This window comes from Temnothorax americanus, unplaced genomic scaffold, assembly GCF_048541705.1.
Source record: "Temnothorax americanus isolate GAGA-0224 unplaced genomic scaffold, ASM4854170v1 Scaffold26, whole genome shotgun sequence".
Lineage (NCBI taxonomy): Eukaryota > Metazoa > Arthropoda > Insecta > Hymenoptera > Formicidae > Temnothorax > Temnothorax americanus.
The window spans coordinates 1,011,076-1,033,799 of NW_027509401.1; the positions used below are offsets into that span (position 1 = coordinate 1,011,076).

General features: G+C 34.6%; 1 protein-coding gene across 4 annotated transcripts in view; it reads left to right on the top strand.

The window, feature by feature from the left end:
• The first annotated feature begins 2,696 nt into the window (after positions 1-2,696).
• Positions 2,697-22,724, top strand: part of LOC143899228 (uncharacterized) — a 56,355-nt gene continuing 36,327 nt past the window's right edge. The window contains exons 1-2 of one of the 4 annotated variants that reach the window (XM_077409353.1): positions 2,697-3,332; positions 3,392-3,560. In XM_077409353.1, coding sequence (XP_077265479.1) covers positions 3,500-3,560 — 61 coding nt within the window. In that variant the 5' untranslated portion in view covers positions 2,697-3,332; positions 3,392-3,499. Of the gene's footprint in view, positions 3,333-3,391; positions 3,561-3,860; positions 4,002-22,724 lie in introns of those variants that run through there. The other 3 variants (XM_077409354.1, XM_077409352.1, XM_077409355.1) reach the window with 3 other exon arrangements.

The following is a 22,724-nucleotide window of genomic DNA, read 5'->3' on the forward strand; positions in this document are numbered from 1 at the left end:
TTTCGGCTTTAAATCGCTGACTTTAAAATTGCATAAAAATACGTAATATATGCGTAATATCGGCGGTAGCGCCGAAAAAAGTAAAAGATCATCGTTGAAAGAATTGTTTTGTCAGTTGCATAATCAGTGGCATACAGACAGTAGCGGATTTTCGCACTTTTGAGAATCCTATTATAAATTCTTAATCTTAATTTAAAACATTCTACAATAGCGAAGTTCTGGAGGCATCTAATGAAAAGCTTAGCGATCGAACAATCGACTACGATTACGTATGCGATCGAACGGTTCGTGAAACCTGCAAGTGCGTTCGCTATTTCGTATTTTGTATTTTGCATGGTATATTTCGTATACTGCACGGCGTGACGAATATATATGGCGTGAATCCGCGATTTTCATATCTTTCGAAGGTTTCTTCAAAGGTAGAGAGAGTGCGTATGTTAACTTTCAAAAGTTTATTCAGGGTGTGTTTGTAAATTAAATGTATTTGTGATTAAATAGTGTGTGTGTGTGTGTATATATATATATATATACGTGTGTAATTAATATCTATTTCTGGATAATTTCAGCATTTCCTCAATGGAGCTGATACAGATTTTTAAGACGAGCTGATACGGATTTGTGCAACCAGCGGAGCATACTGCAATACATTAGCTGGTGAGTAAAATTATTTACTAATAATTTAAGTACATATACCTATATATATATATATATTTACTAAAACTCAACTATGTAAATAGAGTAAAATAAATTATATATAAATAATTATTTGAATATTTTATTACTTAATTTTGATTTAATTTATTAAATGTATAATTATTATAATATTGATATTCTGGGCTCAATTCAGTGATTCAGTTATTCAGTTACTCGTGATTTGATATTTTTCCGGTCTATATTAAATTTTCATCGAAAATACTTGTTTGAAAATAATTGAAGATTCTCAAATTTTGGTCAGACTTCTCTTTGAATTCTCAGAGTTCAAAGAGTGGATATATAAAAATTTGTTCAATAAATATTTTTAAGTAAAATTTGATTTGGAATATATAATAAATAATATCAATTACATATACATGTCATCACAGTTATATATATATATATATATATATATATATATATATATACACAGAATATCAATATTATAATAATTATACATTTAATAAATTAAATCAAAATTAAGTAATAAAATATTCAAATAATTATTTATATATAATTTATTTTACTCTATTTACATAGTTGAGTTTTAGTAAAAATTGATATTAAAAGAATGGATAAAATATATAATAGAATATTTATGATAACTATATAATATATTTTTTTTCCAGGTATAGCTGTAGAGCTATGTAGCTAGTGTACAACGACGGTGAGTGAACTTATTTATCATATTTTATTACGCAATCAATTATACATATCATCATGATATGAATCTTATAACATAATACTTACAACGTTGATTATAGCGATTTCGCCTTTTTAATAGACAGGATAAGAATAAACGATTATAGTGATAAATACGATAGCGAATACTATTCTTTAGTAATATCTTATAATTAGCGTAGTAATATATCGGATATGCTAGATTAAAAATTGGGTGATCCCATCATATTATATTTATATATAATCAGGAATGTGAATTTTGACATTTATTATTACCGTTATTATTTGATTCAGATGCTTTAGGCGCGCGCTTATTGCATCTAATGGAAAATTCGCTCTTAGTTCAAAGTAAAGCGTCTAAAATATCTTGGTAAAATTAATACTTGCGTATGTACAAATATCATGTGAGCTAGTAATAATCAGTTGGCGGATAAATGAATGAACGAACGATCGATCATAAGAACGGACGAATGAATGGACAGGCTTGTCCTTGACAGCCGAGTATCTGTAACCTGGCACTCTCGAAACAGTCGCCGAGCCGTTTGCTTACGCTTCAGCTTCGCCGACCCTGTAAACACTCTTCCCTTTCTTTATATATACCTTTTATACATTTTTTAGACCTCCGCTACATGTATATTATTCTTTCAATTTTATTTCATTATTTTTAGAAAAATGCTTAAACGCAAAATTTACAAAGGGTTAGAAGGTAGGGTAAAGATTTATATGAGTTGAACCAAAGTATATAGGACCACGTATATATCTTAAAAATTTTCGATTAAGATATTGCGTAATATATTTTAATATTGTCAAACTGTAATTAGTTTTATCTGACAGAAACATTTTTTATATAAAATGATATCTATTAGGTAGATTTAAAGTTTATCCTTAAAAATTTGCATGTGTTTTAGTAGAAAGTATTCGGCACAAGTAGTGTGATTACGACAATATTTGGATCGATTGATCCGAATGGATCCAAAAGCATTCCTCGTAAAATTACGTGGTGTATAGCTAATATAAGAACGCAATAAAATTACATTCCCGCGTGTATAAATTCCAACGAGTCACAAATATATGTAGCGCGAAACGCACAGGAGCCGGCCTCGACGCGTCTGGAAAAGAAGAAGGGGTAGGAGGTGGTCACTAGCCAGCCCCCTCCCCCCTCGCACTGATAAGAACTCGCGCGATAATAACCACCGTGCCGCACCGCGTGGCGATTTTACTACTCCCATACTTTTCTCTAGCATGATTCGCGCTGCTCCTACCACCGCGACTTCGACATAAGGCACCGACTCTCCCCTCTTGAGTCACCACTCTGCTTACGATCATAGTTCGAATTGGTCGTTCTCTCTCACTCTCTGTTTCTCTCTCTCTCTCTCTCTCTCTCTCTCTCTCTTTCTCTCTTTTTCTCTCTCTCTCTGTTTTATTTTACTCTATTCCTTCTGTCACTCTTTCTCTCTCCCTTGCTCTCTGCGACTCGTTTCGTCCTACTCTTCGACCTATTCACTCCCCTCTTCGTCTTTCCTTGTCTGTGCGTTCGTTCTCGCGGTATCTTCGTCTCGCCTTCGTCCAACTCGGGCAGCTCGCTAGCAAACTCGCATCGCCTCGGCCATCCGCGGAGCCGCAATTGCTCGCTCGTTTTGCATCTCTTTCTCTCTCTCTCACTTATTCTCCTTCTTTCTCTCTTCCCCTTTTGTTTTACCGTCTCTTCTAGCTCTGTTCCTCTACCTCTCATTCCGTCTCTTTTCCTCTTCTTGCTCCGTTTGCTCTATGCACATAATATACACGAGCCTCGCTCCCGATCATAGAGCAGTGGCGCGAGTTCTCGTACAGCCAGCAAAAGTCCGGATCTTAATTTTCGTCTAGTCGTCGATCGCAGTGTACACGCATTGCAGCATCAATCGCGCTCTTCTGATTTACCGTGCGCGGAAACGAAAGGGCAACGCGTGATCCTCTGTGAGGTGAGAATGTCGTAGTCGCAGTCACCCTCGCCGAGTAAAGTGCCAAGTCTCTCTTATAGTGCGAATTTCAGATCGAAAAGCAGCCGCCAAACAAGCTATCGAACAAGAAACCAGAACGCAACGAAGGATAAATACCAAGTGAGCTCAACCGAGCGAGTAATCGCGAGATGAAGAGAAGGAGCGACGACGATGGCAAACCTGTGGCCAAGTATCGGCATCGAGAATACGGTGAGTACCACTTCCACCTTTCGCGATATTCCACCTCGCCTTCTCAGGGAGGATACGTCGAGAAAGGATTCTTTGGCTCGATCGAACGTTCGGCGACCGCGCCGCGACGCCTGACGCGCGCGATCGATCGATTCTTGCTCTGCGATCGCGGGCAAGCATCTCCGAACATATTTTGACAATGAGATGCAACGTCTGAGATAGCATGTACACGCAGTGTGTCACTAAAGCGCTCAACTGAGTCGGTGGTCCGCGAGTCACTGGAGGCCAGGGGCCGGTCGTGAAGGATGTATATATGTTGGATATCAGAGTGATAACGCTGCCCCTGGTTTTGCGATAACGCCCGTCAGTATATGCATATACTGCTGGCTGGTACAGCCATCAGTTGCATTCAGCTTCGTTGCGCCCGTCGCGAATGTCCTTTTGACATCTTTCGGCGTATTGGTAAGGGCAACTTGCAATATGCACATTTTCGATTGTTATTTTAAAACTATTTAAAAAATGTATACATATAAAATGATTTTTCGATTTTTTTCGATTTTCTCGATTTTCTGATTTTACAGTTACGTTACAAAATGGAAAGTTTCGCGCTAAATTTTAATAATCGTCCTCGATATTTGAATAGAAAAATTTTCTCGTTATACCTAAGTCACATTTCTCTAGAATTTTTGCATTCCAGGTTACATATTTTACTGCGGTTCGATATCATAAATGTTACTTGAGAGTAATGTAAAGATTTTACTTAATCCCAGATAATAATCTAGGATTAAGAAGCGCGCTTTTCTCTCACAATTGTTCAATTGTTATATAGTTGTAAAGTACGAAAACAATGAGTCGCGTATCACAAGTTTCTCTTCTGCTATTTTAGAGTAATGTTGTTGGAAAACCATCAGTCTTTATATTTAATTATTGGCAAATTTAGTTTATTAAACATAAAATATGCATTTACTAGATATAGTTTAGTTTTATTGCAATCATAAAATGAATTTTTTGACTATTTTAAAAAAGCTCGTCCTTTTTTCAAGGAGCTTAACTTTTGAAGATATTTTTATTATGTTCTGATCAATTAGAATTGGTTTCGTAAACTTGTACGTTTTACATGGAATTAATTATTATTATTATTATTATTATAAATTATCTCAATACAATCGTATCTTTTAATAATTTAGAAAACGATGACCGTTGTTGAGTATTTTTTGCATCATCGCTTGTGTGCGGGCGTAATGCACGTTTATGATCAACTGCATTTATTTGCGGTTTGTGGTAGATAATTATATCACGTAATGCTCCGCTATCGATTATACCAATACCGCGCATTATTAATAAAGATAATAAACCGCAGCTTTTTTGAATACACCAGCAATTTGATGCTACTGAAATAAAAGAAAAATTATTCGTTTGAAAGTAGCACAGCTATGCAAGGTCAAACGGCTAAATTACGAACTGCAAAAAAGATGTTAAATTATCCTCTTAATAAAAAAAGTTTATTAACTCAATACAAACAGTTAACGTTTCGACTGTTTTCTTCAGAATGGATTAATATGTAAGAAGAGAAATATCAATAGACATTCTCTCAACAATATAATTCAAATAAAAAAAAAACCCAATTAAATCACAAATATAAAAACGCTGGATTGAGAGAAGATTTAATTTATGCATCTTTATGCTTTTGATATTTACTTCCTTTTTTTTCATATTAAATCGTTCTCAAGAAAACTAGCAATAAGTATATATACAATCGAGATACACTAACTGTTTGTATCGATCGTTTAATAAATTGATTATATTATAATTCAACATTTCTTTTTAGAGCTCGTAATTTGGCCGTTTGATCTTACATTGACACTACTGACCATAAGAAGATACTTCGGTTATTTCGATGTGTTATGTGTGGGTAATATGCCGAAATATGTGCTTATTCACTAGACGCAGCAAGTTACATATCAATTGCTTAAATATTTATACATAATTTTTACCTATGAAAAAATATTGTTTGTATTTTTATCTATATATAATATTTTATTTTAATACACAAACATACCTCAAAAGCACCGCTTTATTTATTGTCAAACTTATACTTGCGCGGAAAGATAGAAAATTGTATCGTCATCCTCGGCATTTCGATAACAATGTCATAAGGAGTCGTCCTTATTGTCGTATTCTGTGCTATAATAATACAGGCGGATCGCTATAGCACCTGTAACAGTCACTTTGACCATTCCCTCGAACGGTTGAATTTTATCGGCTCAATCGTCAGGGTCGCCATTATTTCTATTTAAACACTTGCTCGCTGCGTGTGTCACATGTCTCCTGAGTCATTCCATAGCGCGTGTCATTTCGTGATGTTTGAAGACGAGCCTTCGATTGCTTTTTGATTCACAAGAATTTGTTTCTCGTTACGATATACATACCTATCGTCTGTTACACTTTTTTTAATTAAAAAAAAATACATACGTAAAAATAATGGAAGAATAAATAAAATGTTTAATTTTATTTATTTATTGATTGATTTTTTTGATATATAAAAATAATAGTATGGGAGTGTGGAGAAACTATTTCTATAATCACTTCTAAACATTGAGATATAAGAAAAAGCAAAAATTTAAATTCTTTGAAATTGACGTGTAGAATTATGATATTCAGTCGCAATAATTCTTATGTGAAACATCGTACAGAATTCTTGAATACAAGCATATCTATGTATACATATGTAAACTTTCTGGTTGAAATATTAATGAACGTTAGATTATTACACGTTGGTATGGCGCGTTGCCATGCATGTTGGGCTTCTATATGAGTCACGTGAGTGCGTCTATACAAATGGACCGTTTGCTTTTAATACCGTAATATAATGAGACAAGCTATGGTATCTGGTTTGTTCGGTCCCCATCAAGATGACGAAACTACCGGAACGTCGACGTCCTTTCTTTGTTCATATTCGTTATTTTGTCAATTCGTAACTCGCACAGTTTCACACTTATATTTACCAGACTTTACCCTCTTGCCAAAAATTCAGTAAATGCTTATTGAAACAATAATTTTTCATAAAATTTTCGTTGACCTATTGCGCCATTAGTTCCTGCAAACATTTTGAACGAACATGTCAAGATAACAAATATGATATTTTATATAAAGAAGGTGAAGTTCGAAAGATCTTATCGCGTCGAGTCAGGCGATTTCGTACATTCATTTCGTAACTCTTTACGTAAATACGTCGAAAGTGCAAAGTGTCAAGTCGTCCATGCGAGATGTTTTTACAGTTTTGATCAGCTAAAAATTCATAAAAAAGCATTTTGCTTTCTATATGAAAATCTCCTTTATTTTTTTATATTGTAAATTTTCGTTTTCATATTTATAGTAAAAAGTATGCATTTATTGTCTATTTGTAATTGAACCGGCTTTGTAAATTAATAATTTGATATTTTTTTTGTTCAAATATATTACATGGACAAAATTTTCTTTCGCGTTTCTACCGGTTCAGCAAAAAAAGGAAATATACGGTCCTTTTTAATAATATTAAAAAATGAGTAAGCGTAAAAATTGCTCTCTAATCGGAAGCTCATAAACTTAAATGACCAATAATTTCACGATGACCAATAATTGCACGACTGACCTCGATACTTATTATTCAAAGCTATTTCGAGTTCGAGTTCGAACTTATAAAAGAGGGATAGAATTTTTAAGGAATCGCGATGTATAAATATAGTTATCGGAAAAATTTAGAAACGATCGCAATCGTTCTCGTTGTCTACCAAGTTGCCTTCGTCGAAGGCCTGGATTCGCCGTACAGTCGGGTAGTTGTGCCTGCGTCGGGTTCAACGTGACGAGGTCACGGTGCCACACAAAAGTCATGCCATGGTTCACGTAAACCGATGTACATTAAATCATCGCCATCGTCGTATCAATAGTATAGAGTATAGTCGTTGCCGTCATCCTTCGCCACATCGCGTTGCCGTCGCCTTCGTTCGCTGAATACATTGGCGCATATACTGGATATAATTTAATTTTTCTGGATGAAACTTCCGAACTGATCGAGTTATGTGATTCAAGCTGTACATATTGAAGTTATAACTTTGTGTCGATTGCATAATTAACATTGCTCGATAACCGACCACAGTGCATTCTGTTGTGGTTACAGCCTCAATCTTGGGTGAATTTATGATTTTCTTCGCATAGCAAAGCCGACCGTCCTCTTGATCCTAATAGCTCGCGCGCGATGCAGATCAATTTGTATATTTGATTTAAAATACGGTTAGATTTTAAAAAGGTTTTAAAACAGAACTTTTTTACTTTGATTTTTGTCAATAATAGAGACTTGAAAGTTACGTGGAGTTTAATATATAGAAGGAAGAAGAATTAAGAAATATGAGACGCGGATGCAGTACAAACTGCACATCCATGTATATTACATTAAACAATCGCGAAATCGTAGAATATTATTAACGAAATTTTTGCGTAATGTAGTTTGAAATCTTTACGTGATATTAGGTAATCAAAATATTTTCTTCTTTTTTTTTTAAATTGTGCTGCCCATGTTACGGTATTTGTTATTAACAATCGAGTTAAAATTTATTTCACGTACTTAATCTAATTCGATAAAAAAAAATAGTCACTAAAAATAGTAATTACAGAATAAGCGTATTTTTAATTTGTAGATAAACTGAATGCTAGTTTGGTTTATACTCTGACATAAACAGTTAGTCTTTTTGTGCTGTGATAATAATTTTTTATCGATAATAAAATTTCTCTCTCGTTAGACAACATCATTAACCCGGATGAAATATCTGCACTACTATGTTATTGATCCTTATCATCGTGTACATTTTATCGCCTTCTTCGGTCTGGTAACACTTGCAATTTTGCATGTATCATGTTACTGAGTGGATAACGTAACATATCTCTCGTATAATTACCGAATAACTCTGTGTGTGTGTGTGTGTGTGTGTGTGTGTGTGTGTGTGTGTGTGTGTGTGTGTGTGTGTGTGTGTGTGTGTGTGTGTGATATGCGTCTCTATCATAATTACTTATAGGCGAGCTAAGCGAGTTATCGTGGTGTGTCAGAATGTTGTTAGAATATTCGCGTAAATAAAAATTAATCTAATAATAATATCTATATTCGATTATGCTTAGCTGCAACGTGATTCACATTGCATTGATAAATTTATCTGCTATTTTGCCTTTTCCCAGATATATTTATATATGCATCGTATGTATACAATATTATAACTTACACACATGCGATATTCACAATTAATTTCATGCGCATGATTGTTTATAATTGCAACAGTAACAAGATTTCAATGCTTTATTATTACATATACATACACATACGGAATACGCATTAGAGTGTAGGTATTTTTTACAATAGGTACTCATAAATAGAAACAGAGAATATTAATAAAGAAAGTCAAGAGATTTTTTGTTTACGTTTTTTGTTACATATGGTTATGAGATATAACTATGAAATAAGATGAAATAACCTAGTATAACCTTTAACTGTGTAGAGATTTACGATGTATAATTTACGCTTTCTAAACGCTCTACAAACTGTGAAAGTTCCAAGTCCATCCACGTTATCGGATGTTTTACAACTAAGACAGTCTTACGTCACGGTCATAGTACACGACAACAACCATGTCACTTATCCAAATTTCATATGCCTTTTCTGTTTCTACGTATTAATATGATTCTCATGTTCTGGTTGTAATTATTGATACCGTCCTATAAGGATGATAGCGATTTAATCTAATTAATCGCATTTTGACACTGTTTTGGTTTAGCCCTTAATGTGCATACGTGGCCGCGTGGGTCTACGGCGTTCGAGCCAAAGTGATATCTGCTCGTAACTGTAAAACTTGCAAGCCTGTCAGAAGATATTAAGTAAACGATGTTTATCAAAATGACTATAAAATCGTCAACTACAATGTAGACAGATGTTTCATGAACTTTTAGATTTTTTAAAATAGATACTTTAAGGCAGGGAAAAATAGCGTTGAACGTGACAGATCACGTATGCACCTTGGAAGGTACCGAAAAAACGTATGCACATTAAAGGTTAAATTTTATTCATATGAATCTTAAAATGCAATATACCTAGAGTTTTAATAATAATCATTATCATGATAGTAGATAGCTAATAAGATTTTAGAATTTTGTAAATTAACAATTTACAATTGTAATTTATAATAATTTGAATTAATATACAATTGTAAATGTTAATTTTATTATACAGTAATTTTATGTTATTTATTTTTATATGAAATTCTCTCATATGGCGTATAAAATCATTTAAACTGTTATCGGAATTAATGTTATTGTGATCATTGAGGCGGTTGGAAAATAGATAGAAAAGATAGGGAAAGACGAGATAGGAAAGATGAGTTTATGAAGAGAAGAATAGCATGCTTGGGATGCTCCAAAATGGCCGCTTCAGTGGAAGGCGAATGGCCCGTTATGAGGAATCAAGTTCTTCCTACTAAGTTAGCTCCGCCTTCGTCTAATTTTGCCTGCTAACTCTTGGTTTGATCATTCCAGTTTCAATTCATTAATTGGCAAGCATTCTGCAAGTTGTTTGTATGTTATTTTGTTACAAATATATATATTACAAGTTACACTACAATTTAGAATTGTATATATTAATCCTTAATTGAGTCTGAAGTTTTTATAAATCAAAGTTTACGATTATTTTATGAAATCATCTTGGGTAATAATTTTATAACGTTCGACAAAAATATTGTATTATATCAAGCCAGCCTTTATTTTTATACGATTTGACGCGTTGTCTACATTCATATTAGGTATTTTTTTCGATATCTGTGTAATTGGAAATTTTTAATTGACACGTATTAATTCTTCAAAATTAGATGTAATTAGATGTTTTAAATAATAATATTTTAATTTCTTTTATTTTGAAAGTGCGATATAATTAAAAAAAAAAATTATATATACATATTGGCCATTGTCACGCATAGCTCTTCGGAACTCGGAATTCGTCAAATGTTTTTATCGTTACAATGCCATGTCTCATTCCGGACTCTATTTTTAAGCTTGTCTCTTATCGTGTGCCCATGAATTATGCTTGTTTTGGTTCTCACGAGGATGTATTGCACTTGTATCGGAAAACCGGCAATAATAGGTAGCTGTTACGGTCTGTCGTGTAAAGGAGACGAATAGATAATACTGCACTTCACCCAAGACTGAGAAATGCCCATTTTTCGAAAAATTGTCCCCATAAATGAGGTCAACGTTGTAGACAATAACTCAGAACATCTTTTTTCGAGGAAAGCATTAAAGAAAAACTAATACTTCTTGCGTTAGTTTTGGGAGATTATGGAATTTTTTTGTGTAGTTATGTATTTTTTAAATGCACTGCGTCTAGACAGTAGTTTTGAAGGATAAATTTGAAACAAAAATCTTTAAACTATTAACATACCTAAGCATACAATTCGACAAGGTATCTATTGTATTTTGTTTTATGACTCTTTCTACATTCTAATATTTTGAGGTTTTACAAAATAGACCTATGCCATTAGGCTAAAATAGAATTTCACAGAAAGGGAACATAAAGAGGATTATAACATTTTATGAAGAGTTTATTAATATTTTGATAGCTTCGTCGGAGTTGCCAGCTGCGTCATTTAGTTCAAGGAATCGATTTTCCATATGGAAATTTGACGTTGCTTGTTACGTAAGGATAGCTAATATGGTTGAACCATCGACGATGAATAGCGAGTCAGAAATAATTCATGTAAGCTTAACCATTCTTTATTTTGATAATATCGTTCTTTAACCAACCCAAAAAATGATATAAACAATCATATAAAATGTAATATAGAAATATGTAATTTGTTAAAAGTAAAAAAATTAGTTTCAATAGTTTTGATTTCTTTGAAAGAGGTATAAAGATACGGTAAATAATTCCTTTTTTATATAATAATTTTTTCGATCTCTGATTTTATGAACGATTTTACCAAGAATTGAAGAGTTTATTCCAAAATCATTTTAAAATTATTCATAAACAGGACGATTAAGTTATGGAAAACTTAATAATTAGGTTTGCTTGTAATCTCCATTTATTGCTTATATATATAGATTTAAGACAGTTTAACAAAAATAAACTTTTCAATTCTGATATTTCGAAATTGGTAATTGGAAATTTTAATCAAAGTGCAAATATATAACAGAGTCAATATAGTTCGTAACTAAATAGAAAGTACTTCCTATAGAGGAATGTTAATGGGGGGGGGGGGAGGAAGAGAGAAAGAGAGAAAGAGGACTGAAAGGCTTGTGTCGCGAGTGTCGTGACGAAGTTTTTCCACACCGCAGTGCAGGTAGTCGTCGCTGTTACGTCATTTAGGGTCGGCGGTAGGCATTGTTTTCGAGTTTCCTGAAACGGCTCTACGTGCAGAGTTCGTGCAAGTACAAAACGTCTTGGGCCGTCGCATTCAACGATACAACGAACATGGATTGTGTGTAAGCTAGCATACCGGGTGTCGCCGGAAAGTAACATGGAACACTATTTGTTGTATAATTATTTTAAAATACCGGTTTGTACACTACATTCTAAATTCATTAAAAATTTAATTATTTCTTCTGTTTTGTGATATTTCTTATTAATTTTTGTCAAAACACACATTTTTTAAACATTTAGCACCGCAAATCGATGAATCCATGATTGTAAATCCGGATCCGAATTGCAATGAATCGCAATGAAAATGATAAGTATAATATTGCTTTTATTTAACAAAAATCATTATCATTAATTGGTAGGGCGTGGTTATTTTTATATATTTCTTCTAATTTCAAAAAATGGGAAAATAATGTTTAATTGATTTTATTTAAATATTTGTTATCGCATGATAGGCGGATGGAAAATATCTTAAATACGCATTATTTATTTCTCATACGACAGCAAACTAACTCACTTTAATTGCGAGTACGAACGACGATAAGCTAGCTATTTCGTAACACAGACCAAGACGATAGCGTATATGAAAGAAGCGAACCATGTCTGCTTGATCTTTAGCGAAAATATTTCGTCCGGTAGATATGTTTTGCTTAGCGAACCACTTCCTTCGATGCGGCGTCATTTCCGCCGATTTATTTCCACTGCAGTGTTGCAAATTTCTTTTTCTTAATATCCAATAACTGATAGCAATAACATTAACGATATTAATATAACGAAAACGTATCTCGTATCTCTATCGGACACCGACAAATTAGATATATTTCTGATATTTTTATTAGAAAAAATTATATTATTTTGATTTATGTATTAGGCGGAAAAAGAGAAAAAAGAGAGAGAAATTTTACGCGGTTTTGTTTTGCACCATCTCAACAAAAGTCCACACGTGTAATCGCGGTCCCACAGATGCGGCAATTTCACCGGGAAGCAAATCAGTGGCACAATTCAGAGACACGTTTCTTGCTTTCGCAATCGCTCGAGCGCGCTCCAGCATTACGTGCCACTCCAGCGTCTCCCCGTGCACTTTCTCCCACCTTGGGATCGCGTCTTCGTTTTTGACCGGAAGTCAGCCTCTTCGAAGACAGACTTCCGCGACGATTTCGCCCCGAATTGTCCATGTAATGCGAACCATAGAGCAGGAGAAAGAAGAAGAAGAAGAAGAAGAAGGAAGAAGAAAGCACTTTTTTATTAAACGGTCTAATGCACGGCGTACTGTATCGTCTGCGGCTCTCGCGGTGACTGATTTCACGAAATGTCGAGTGCGTGATAATGCACACACAGAGAACGACTAAATGCCGACGATATCTGGCTTATGCACTGGGTTTTATCTTGGTGGCGTGCTGCGCGAAATGGTGGGTGGCTCTCTATCGGGCCCCGGTGTACCAACCGCGAGCGATAGGACTTATCTCACGATATACCTATACGAGGTGCCTGACGAAACCTGACTTGAGCTGCGCCGCTGCGCGCATTATAAACACCCGGCGTGATTGACATACCATGTTTGCGCAGTGCGTGCATTTTCGAATCGCGAATAACAGACAGCGTACGTATATTTCCTTCCGACGTAAAAATTATTTGGAAATTCTTAGGGGAAAAAAACGTTATTGACTCTCAAACATTGATGCATATTTTCTTATGCATGTGTGAAAAAATCTTTTGTGATATTAATTCTTTTTTTTTTTTAGAATCGTGTCCGTAAGAAATAATCCAAAATTCATGTTTAGCATTTACATAGTGAGATTCCTTAATTGTTTAACTTGATATTTATTTTTGATAGAAAATACAACATTAATTATATTTTTTTTTATTTTAGTGGGTTATGTATTAGGCATCACGTATAAATATCCGCATGTCGCTTAATACTACATCGCGATCTACGAGTTGAGTAAAATAAAACAAGTCAGTTATCTTGTAGTTCGAAATTAGATGCATGACTAAGGATAACCATAATAGTAATTTTGAAAGTCGATGCGTTTTCTATAATCATATAAGCTGCCGGTGGCTAGATCATCTCGATATGTTTATAGATGCAAATGGATTAAATCTTTAATTTCTCATCCAACTGATTTTTGCTGATGTCTGGAAAATCACGTGTAAGAGACATATCCTTGTCAGTTGACCTCAGGAAAATTCGTACTTTTGCGCATATATTTCTACAGATACTTAATTTTTTGGATTTAATTACCAAGATACTTAATAATAAATAAAAATTACTGTACATTATTTTTACTATACATAATTTTTTTTAATAAAAAATCGATTGCAACTTTATCGAAAAATTTCCAACCGAAAAATGCAATTGTCTCGAAACTATATTGCATTTTTGTATAAGTCTGACGAAAAACTTCACTCATTGTCAGCCAATCGATTTTAGAATGTATAAGACGACAGTGCGAGTCTATAATGAGACGCGTGTAGATGTCGGGTTATTATCGTTCAGATAAGAATCTGTTCGGGTTCCGACATCCGACACGATTCTCGATACTGATCCGTATGCTTTGTTTACCATGGGATCCTTTATGAATCACATGGGGCTATGAGTAAACCCTGCAATTAATCTCTCTACCCTTTTCCGGAAGCTTCAGCGTTGATCATTTCTAATCAAGACATTCCGATCGTGACTACATTCACATTTCTCTCATATGACCTACGCACGATGAACAGGTTTAGGTTTATACTTAAGTGCAGTGTATACTAAATGTAACAAGGGTATATCGATATATGCGGCGTCCTTGAAAATGTTGTTAGGTATATATATTTCTTTCTCTGAATTTCTTGACAAATTTTAAGTACCGCGTAGCATTTTTTTCTGTCTTTTTTGATGAAGAGCTTGAATACTTGAATACTAATTCTAAATAAAAAAATATAACTTGTTAAAATAAAGCTAAAATCGTTAAAATTTCTACAGAAGATGAATATCGTTCTCTGTCATTATTACACAACTCACAAAAGAACCTGTACCTGTACAACTCGCACAAAATGAAAAAGAGGAGCTATATACTAATAAACTTACGCCTTACTGAGAGCCACTGTCGGCTTGCAACTAGTTCAGATAAGGTATCGCCCGGCGGTCGTTGCGCGCGATAGCGCTTCGCAGTGTGGCCCCGATGTAACGCATCGCCACGCATTTACGATTCCTACAAATGCATGCAGACATTTATGCGTCTTCCATAGGCATAAACGTGTGCATATGCAGAGTAGAAAAAGAGAACGTAAAAAAGAAAGAAAGAAACGTATATTGCGTGTAAAGAATTAAATGAACTTGTCACCCGTATATTATATACATTTTCTCGATGTTGCCTAATGTTTCAATTGATTATCTTATCATTCTTATTGAAAACGGACTGCAGATTTACATTATCATGCATTTTATCATATACGATATAACTTCTTAATCTTTAATGTCGTTGAGTAAACCTATACATATGAAAAGTTTTGTTTAAATAAAGTCAACTTGAAATTAAATTGAAATTATAAATTCTTTCAATAATTCCAGAGAAAATCTATTTCAAATTAAGACCGTCAAAATTTTATTTGATAGAAATGAAACTTATTAATCACGAAACTGTCATATTATTGTTATACATATATATGTAACTTGTGGGTTACACAAAAGCGCAAATTTATATGCAGACTCTGAAAGATAGAAGATAAGAGATCGTAGACATCGCGTATAAGGATGTCGAACTTTCTTACTCATTTTAGCAGTGACATGGTCCTTACGTTAGAATGATAATCACGCGTGTCGAGTAGTACGAGAGCGTAGTATAACAACTCGCGTTGTTGATAGGGTAATCTCTTGCGGCAGAGATTAGCCAAGGACGCGGAGATAAACTTCTGCATCGTTAACACCCCTTCTCTCACTTCTCTGCACCTTAACGCTGTGTGGACTCGTACTTTCTCGTTCCATGATACGGTTCTATTTTCTCCCTTGCTATGCACTCGTGACTCGTGACAATTATATATAATGACGTTACTGAGCGTTCTAATTGGATATATATATATATATATATAACGATATAGCCTGTCACGCTGCGCAAGTATTCAGAGAATTGAGATCGTGTCTGAAAAATTTCTCCGTATACTTACTAAAGCAAATCCGTTATGTAGAAATAAATACGCTAAACGCTAAATAAACTAAAGCTTCCGACTTTTAGATTGTACTACACGGTTTCAGATCGACGTATATCTTAAATCGACTTATATATGATAAAATTTTATGTTACGTTATGTTACACATTTAATGTTAAAGATGACAATCGGGAAAATATTCTTATATAGGATGGAAAATTCTTAGAATGTGAGAAATCGCTAAAGATTTTTGGAAATAACTTATACATATTTATCTTATCTATCGTTAAAAAACGATTGCCTTGGCGGCTCGACGGTTTATTCCTACACCTGGTTGTGGGGGTTGTACTTGAATCCTCTTCAAACGTGGCTTTCTTCGAGGGGTAGACAGCTGAACAGCCCGCGTCGTCCGCCCTCCGTGTCTCCGTGGGGTCGCGGCCAGTGATAAGAGGTAAAAAGGCGGTTATTTTCCCATACGTGCCGAAGCGGAAACGCCGCGTCGCATCGCGTAGTGTCGCACCAGGGAGTGCGAATGCGCCCCATGCGGGTTTTATCGTGCATGTATAAAATGTACCTCATCGTCGTCGAGTCGGCCCACTTTATAATATGAACGTTGCTCGCAGTTCATGCTGATGAGCACATGGATTGCATCGCTGCTAGAAGCTAAGGATTTTATAGGTTGTCGTCTTTTTTTTTGCGAAATATAGAAAGTTTATACTACGATCATTAAAATGATTAAAAAAATATTTTTTTTATTTTTTTGCGTTTATTTATATATGTAACAGTAAGGCAAATGATTCGATATGTTAATATATCTTTTTCTGATAGAGAAACACTTTGCCATATCTTTTTTTTTGTTCTAAAAGAAAGAAGAGCTATTTTTTTAGCTATTAAATATTTAAAAAAATATATATACGTTTGTATAGATATCGATTAATAAAATAATCAATTGAAACATGTCGATCTTATGAGAAAAACGCTTTATAACAAAGATTTTTTAGGAACACGAGAAAAAAAAACAGATCTTTTTTCTAGTATACAACGGATTTTTTCTATGACGCAAAATATAAACGAAATTAAATTGGCAAATTGAAATTTTGGCAATCTTAAATAGTAAAGGGATATTTTAATTAGTACAGATATTTAACATAAAATTGCCGTATTAAAAAGAATATGTGAAGATAAGAAATAACTATGGAATAGAAATATTTCGTATTAGATTAGATAGATAGAGGGAGGGAGACTTTTTTTATTCGTTACATGTTTTGGAACAAAGTTCTTCGTATGTCTGTATTATATATCAGTCCCTCAGGAACCAAAGCCGCCCCTGAAAACGCCCCCAAGACTCATATGGTTATCTGCGTGTACCAGACATGTACAGCCTGTCAAAACACAGTAATCGTTCTACGATGTAAGCTGTTTCTCTTGTATGCAGGGATGTTGATCAGTTATTGGAAATTATGATACGTTGCATTTTGCGATAAATATGGCATTATTCAAATATTTCCAGATTTTGTGCCTTAAGTAACATTAATTACTATTGCTGCCCAGATGTCGAGAAGCTTGTTTTGGATTCACAAAGTAGTATCACGCGCATATTTCAACAAAAAATGATGTTATTTTTTATGTAATATACAACACTTACATCAACTATAATTAATCAAAGAAAAATTTATGCTATATAATTTCAAAAAAGGTATTGAATTTTTCCAATTTGACACGATTAAAATCGGTGTCAAAGAGACGGCATGAGAATCACTGATGTGGGGGGGAACGAAGGTGACGGTAAATCGAGGGAGAAGGACGTAGGAAAGCGTACGAGGTATTATAACAAACTGCCGTGCAATATTTTATGGGTTCCATAAGGAAATGTCGTGACTCGCGATTGTTCCGCGTGTAATACCGGTGTAAAGGCGATCGACTTGGAGCAATAATTAATGCGAGAAATACGGATCGTTCCAACGGGAAAATAAGCCCGCTCTTCGCGTTCTATACCTTTACGTCAATGCGCGTTACGATTTTCAATTCGTTGCGCCAGAAGCGCGTTAGCACAAGGAACATTCTTTGACACAATCAACGTCAATTTTATTTTCAACGTATTTCATAGTTGTTGCATTAGCAGCGATAATATATCCAACTTTCATATCAATTATCAATTCATGAACGATGCAAATATTTCGCTGAACAATCGCTGAATTGATGCTGATGTCAATAAACAGACATAATATATAACGTATTGAATATGATGCGCAATGGAACAAATGTAATTTAATTAATGCACTATAATGAATGCTATATATGTCATTTTCCATCTTATTAATAATAAAATTATATAAAATTTTGTAGTTTTTTTTTTAATTTTATCGTAAGTTTTGCCGGCAAGTTGTAATACAGTAAACTGAAAAATTTCAACAACTCGATTTCTCTGAAAAATTTCTCGCAACCGAATATTTCGGAGGAGATTAACTACCGTTGGTCACTCCGCACTCGCCGCTGCATGTAACTGCATTTACGCAATGCGCTTCTCGGTGCGGTCTCGTGCGGCATCGCACTCGCGCATATATGTCGCGCGAATACGACGTCGTCATGCACGTCATATATGCACAATGCATCGCTGTTCTGCGAGCTAATGCCATCTGTGACTCACGACATGAACAACGCCACGTGACATTTGCAGTTTTTCAGGCAAAGTCCCGATATTATTTTTTCAGAAAAAATTAATTTGAAATATTATATTTTTATCTTTCTTTCAGTGCAATATATGATAAACCATACATGTTTAAAATATAATGACTAATTTTCTATATGTATTATACAATATAGAGACTACACATATACGTGATATACAACAAAGCGTGATTCGAGAGCATTTCAGATATGCAGTTAATAGTGAAGCTAATACTGAAATATATATGATTCATTGATTCATATCATGTTTAGAAAATTATTAGATATATCATAATATTACGTTAGTGTTATCTTTATTAAAAATCCCTTTGGTATTCTTTATTAAAATATAATTAAATCGAGAGAAGTAAAAATTGCGCATTTGCAGCTGTAACGCGAAGTTGTTAACAATGCAGATTCTTTAAGTCTCGGTGATGTTTTCATTCTTTTACGACCAATGGTCCGTACGTTCCTCTTTTTATGGAGAGGTCTCATAAAATCTTAATCCTACGCAACAAAAAGCACTGCCGTTAAATAATAACGGGACAAATATTTGTCATCGTCCTTTCTTGAGAGAGAGGCGGCCGGCTAGTCGTCGCGTCGCCACGTCAGTTTAGGCACCGTAAACTTATGTGCGCCAAACGGAACGGTCGACTGTGTAGAAAAAATCGGGGTTTCCCGTAAAATTCTGTCTGGTCCCTTCACTCGCATTCCTTCTAGCTAATTCTCACGATATTTTTTTAAGAAAGATTTTCAACCTGTGCCAAAATATATATATGACGTATATATATGTATAGGAATACAATACAGATGCAGGTCTAGTCGCTTTTTAAAATTCTTTTAATAAGAAAGATTTTTTAAATTTAAAAGCTCGCGTATATATATAATTGGTATGTATAAGATATATATAACACATATTTTTAGCTTTATTCAATTTGCGAAATTAATTTTAACAACAAATTTACTGATAAACACATCGACTACTTGATATCTACGACATGATACCTTTTATTATAAATTATTGAACTTGAAAACTGAGAAACCATTGCCACTTTGATTTTTTAGTAACAAAAAACGAGTTGAACCATACGGGTGGATTTGCAGCTATAAGTGTCTATAGCCACAAAACATTTGGATTATCGAGCGTTTCGACGCGGAAGGCACGTCCAGAGCAACGAGGACGTTATCCTAGTGATAACACGGACCCTAATTGTTATGTTTTCGTCGTTTCCGCGCGAAAAGCGGTGACTAAGTAATAATGCCCGGTACGGCCCAGCAAGGCGGTCAGACCCGTTTGACTAGAAATGCGTAACGTGCTCAATACGGACGTGTTTGATAAATAAATGCGCCATGAATTCCGGTTACGATCGTGGGAGTGTCTTCGCGAACTTCCCACGAAGAAGTCTTTATTGCTAAATAATATATATAGGTATTAAACCGTGTTACATTTAATAAACTCTAGCGAAGGAAAGTTTATATACGAGAATCTTAGATTGACGAGTTATAATATGATATCTAATCGTTAAAAAAGATAATAAAGAAATATAAAAAAAATTTTGTATATTAAAAATATATAAAAAGAATTCTTTAATGTTAACTTTTGAACTTAAATATCATTTAAACATTTTTAATATTTTGGAAGCAAGTATAGATCGATTGATGCATATTACTTTTGTAACACTTTTGTCACACTAAAACATTACTTTCAATTATGACTATTTAAAATTAAAACAAACTAGATATTCCTACTCACATGTTGCAAATTTTAAATGAATATAATAATTAGTAGCAACTTCATGCTAGTATCATCGAAGGATAGGACAGATCGTGGCAACATGAGTATTCTTTTTCCTTTCTCTCTTTTATTTTTCTCACTCTCCTTTTTTTAAGTAGATTTTGTTATCGCTCTGGGGCAGGAGTCCGGCAGCAAAACCGGATGTCCGCCCACGCAGGATGTGACGTCAGAGCTGCTGGCAAGCCAGCAAGTACCGTAAACCTGCCCGACTGCCTGCAACGCAAATATTTCCTCTTTACGCGTCTGCTTCTTTTGCTCTCCTTTGCTCCCTGTACCGATTTGTTGTCCCCTTCTATATTCCATTCTCTATTCGTTCTCTTTCGCCCTACGACTCGCATACGACTCAATATTTTCAGTACATTTTGAATGAAATAAAATGTACACAAGAGTTTTAAAGTAATGTAATAGAGCTGATTTAATAATTGGTATTGTCTTTTTGTGAGAATAGTTGGTTAATTATGTATAATTTATACATGAGTCTTTACGCACTTGTCACTTGTAGCGAGATGGAGTATACGTTCGAAGAAAAGAAAGCACCCTCTGTGAAACCCTGAAAGTTATATCTTTAGAAGAGGTATTAATCCTTTTTGCTATGAACACAAATATCAGATAATATAGAAGAATAGAAAAGTTTTTCTAAAAGCGGTCTCAAAATGTTCTGGTTTCTCCGGAATTTTCAATATACATATATTTAGACAGGGTTCGTTTTCGATTTGTCATAGGTATTACCGTGTCTAAAAAGCATAGGAATGATAATATAATGGACTGTCAAGTTAAAAAATATTTGAGTTTTCAACTAGTTTAGAAATCTAGTTTTTGTTTTCTCTAGTGAGACATAAATGCATTATTAATGCACTTAGCGTTAAATATCCACAAGCAAATATTTAAAGTTTATTTTACACAAAAGATTTTTCCGCGTGAGATACAATTTTAATATATTAGATAAAATTAAGATAAAAAATTATATTTTATTATTAAAGAGAAACTCTCTCTCTCTCTCTCTCTCTCTCTCTAATATATATTATATATATAGATACTACAATATCAAATGTGATTATCTTTGAAGCAATTCATTTTTTTGGTAGAAAGCATCAGTGGTAGAAATATTCCCTTGACAATCTCGTTGATATCCGGGAACGGTCGCGGAGCGCCTAAGTGGCGTAAAATAATATCAGGCCGAGCCTAATAAGGGTCTCTCATTCTCAGTTGCGATCTTCGGATTTCGGGATTTCGAAAGTCCCCTCGGTCTAATACCCTATTACGTGGTGGATGTGAATATACTAGGGCACCGCTCACGACCTACGACCTTCTGATGACTGATTTACTGCTTTCTTTTGACTCCGAAACCGATCCTTTCTGATCATCGTCTCGCCCTTCATCCCTTCTGTTCCTTCTTACACTCGTAGCGCGACCATTTCGTAAATGGAGTTACGCACGACTTATAAAATATCGACACGATCGACCTTTCTCGAACTCCATAATTCCTATGCTCGCAGAGAATTCGTGAGATCGGGTTCAACGATTCTTCGTGTCACCTCTATCAAGATCTAGGAGGGGAAATTAGTAACTTCGGCGCGGCGCGGCGTATCCAGCGTAAATATGTTTATCTCTGTTTCACAGTCTATATAGAAACCTAGAAGCGGCAAGTACTCGAGATATTAATCGCGTGTTTCTGAAAGTCGCGATAACGCAGAATTGGTTGATAGGCCATTAGAAATGTAATAAACTCCCAAGCAAGCTGTTAAGTTTTCGTCGCTCTCATCGAACATGGTAGATAAGCCATTAGCGACCAAGCTTGAGTACTTTGAAATGCGTCAGATTCTTATACAGACGTCATGGAAATATTGCGTCTTGTGGAAAGGATACGTTAAGACTCGAAGCTTCTTTCATGTTGTTCATCAATTCAAAAACACTCACAAGAATGTTCTTCTCAAGAGGCTTTATCGAAGTGTCTGAAGAACCGATAACGGCAATCGGCAATTCCATTTATTTTTAGTAATTTCGTGACAATTAGAACGCTTTTTTCAATTACAATTATAACTTAACGTGACGAAACCGCAAGTGGCAATAAGCCGCGAACAATTAATTTTGAAATACATGCACCCCGTTATCGTTAGAGACAACTTTTGCAAAAGTTAAATAAAACGCTTTGTACGCACGTACGTTAAAA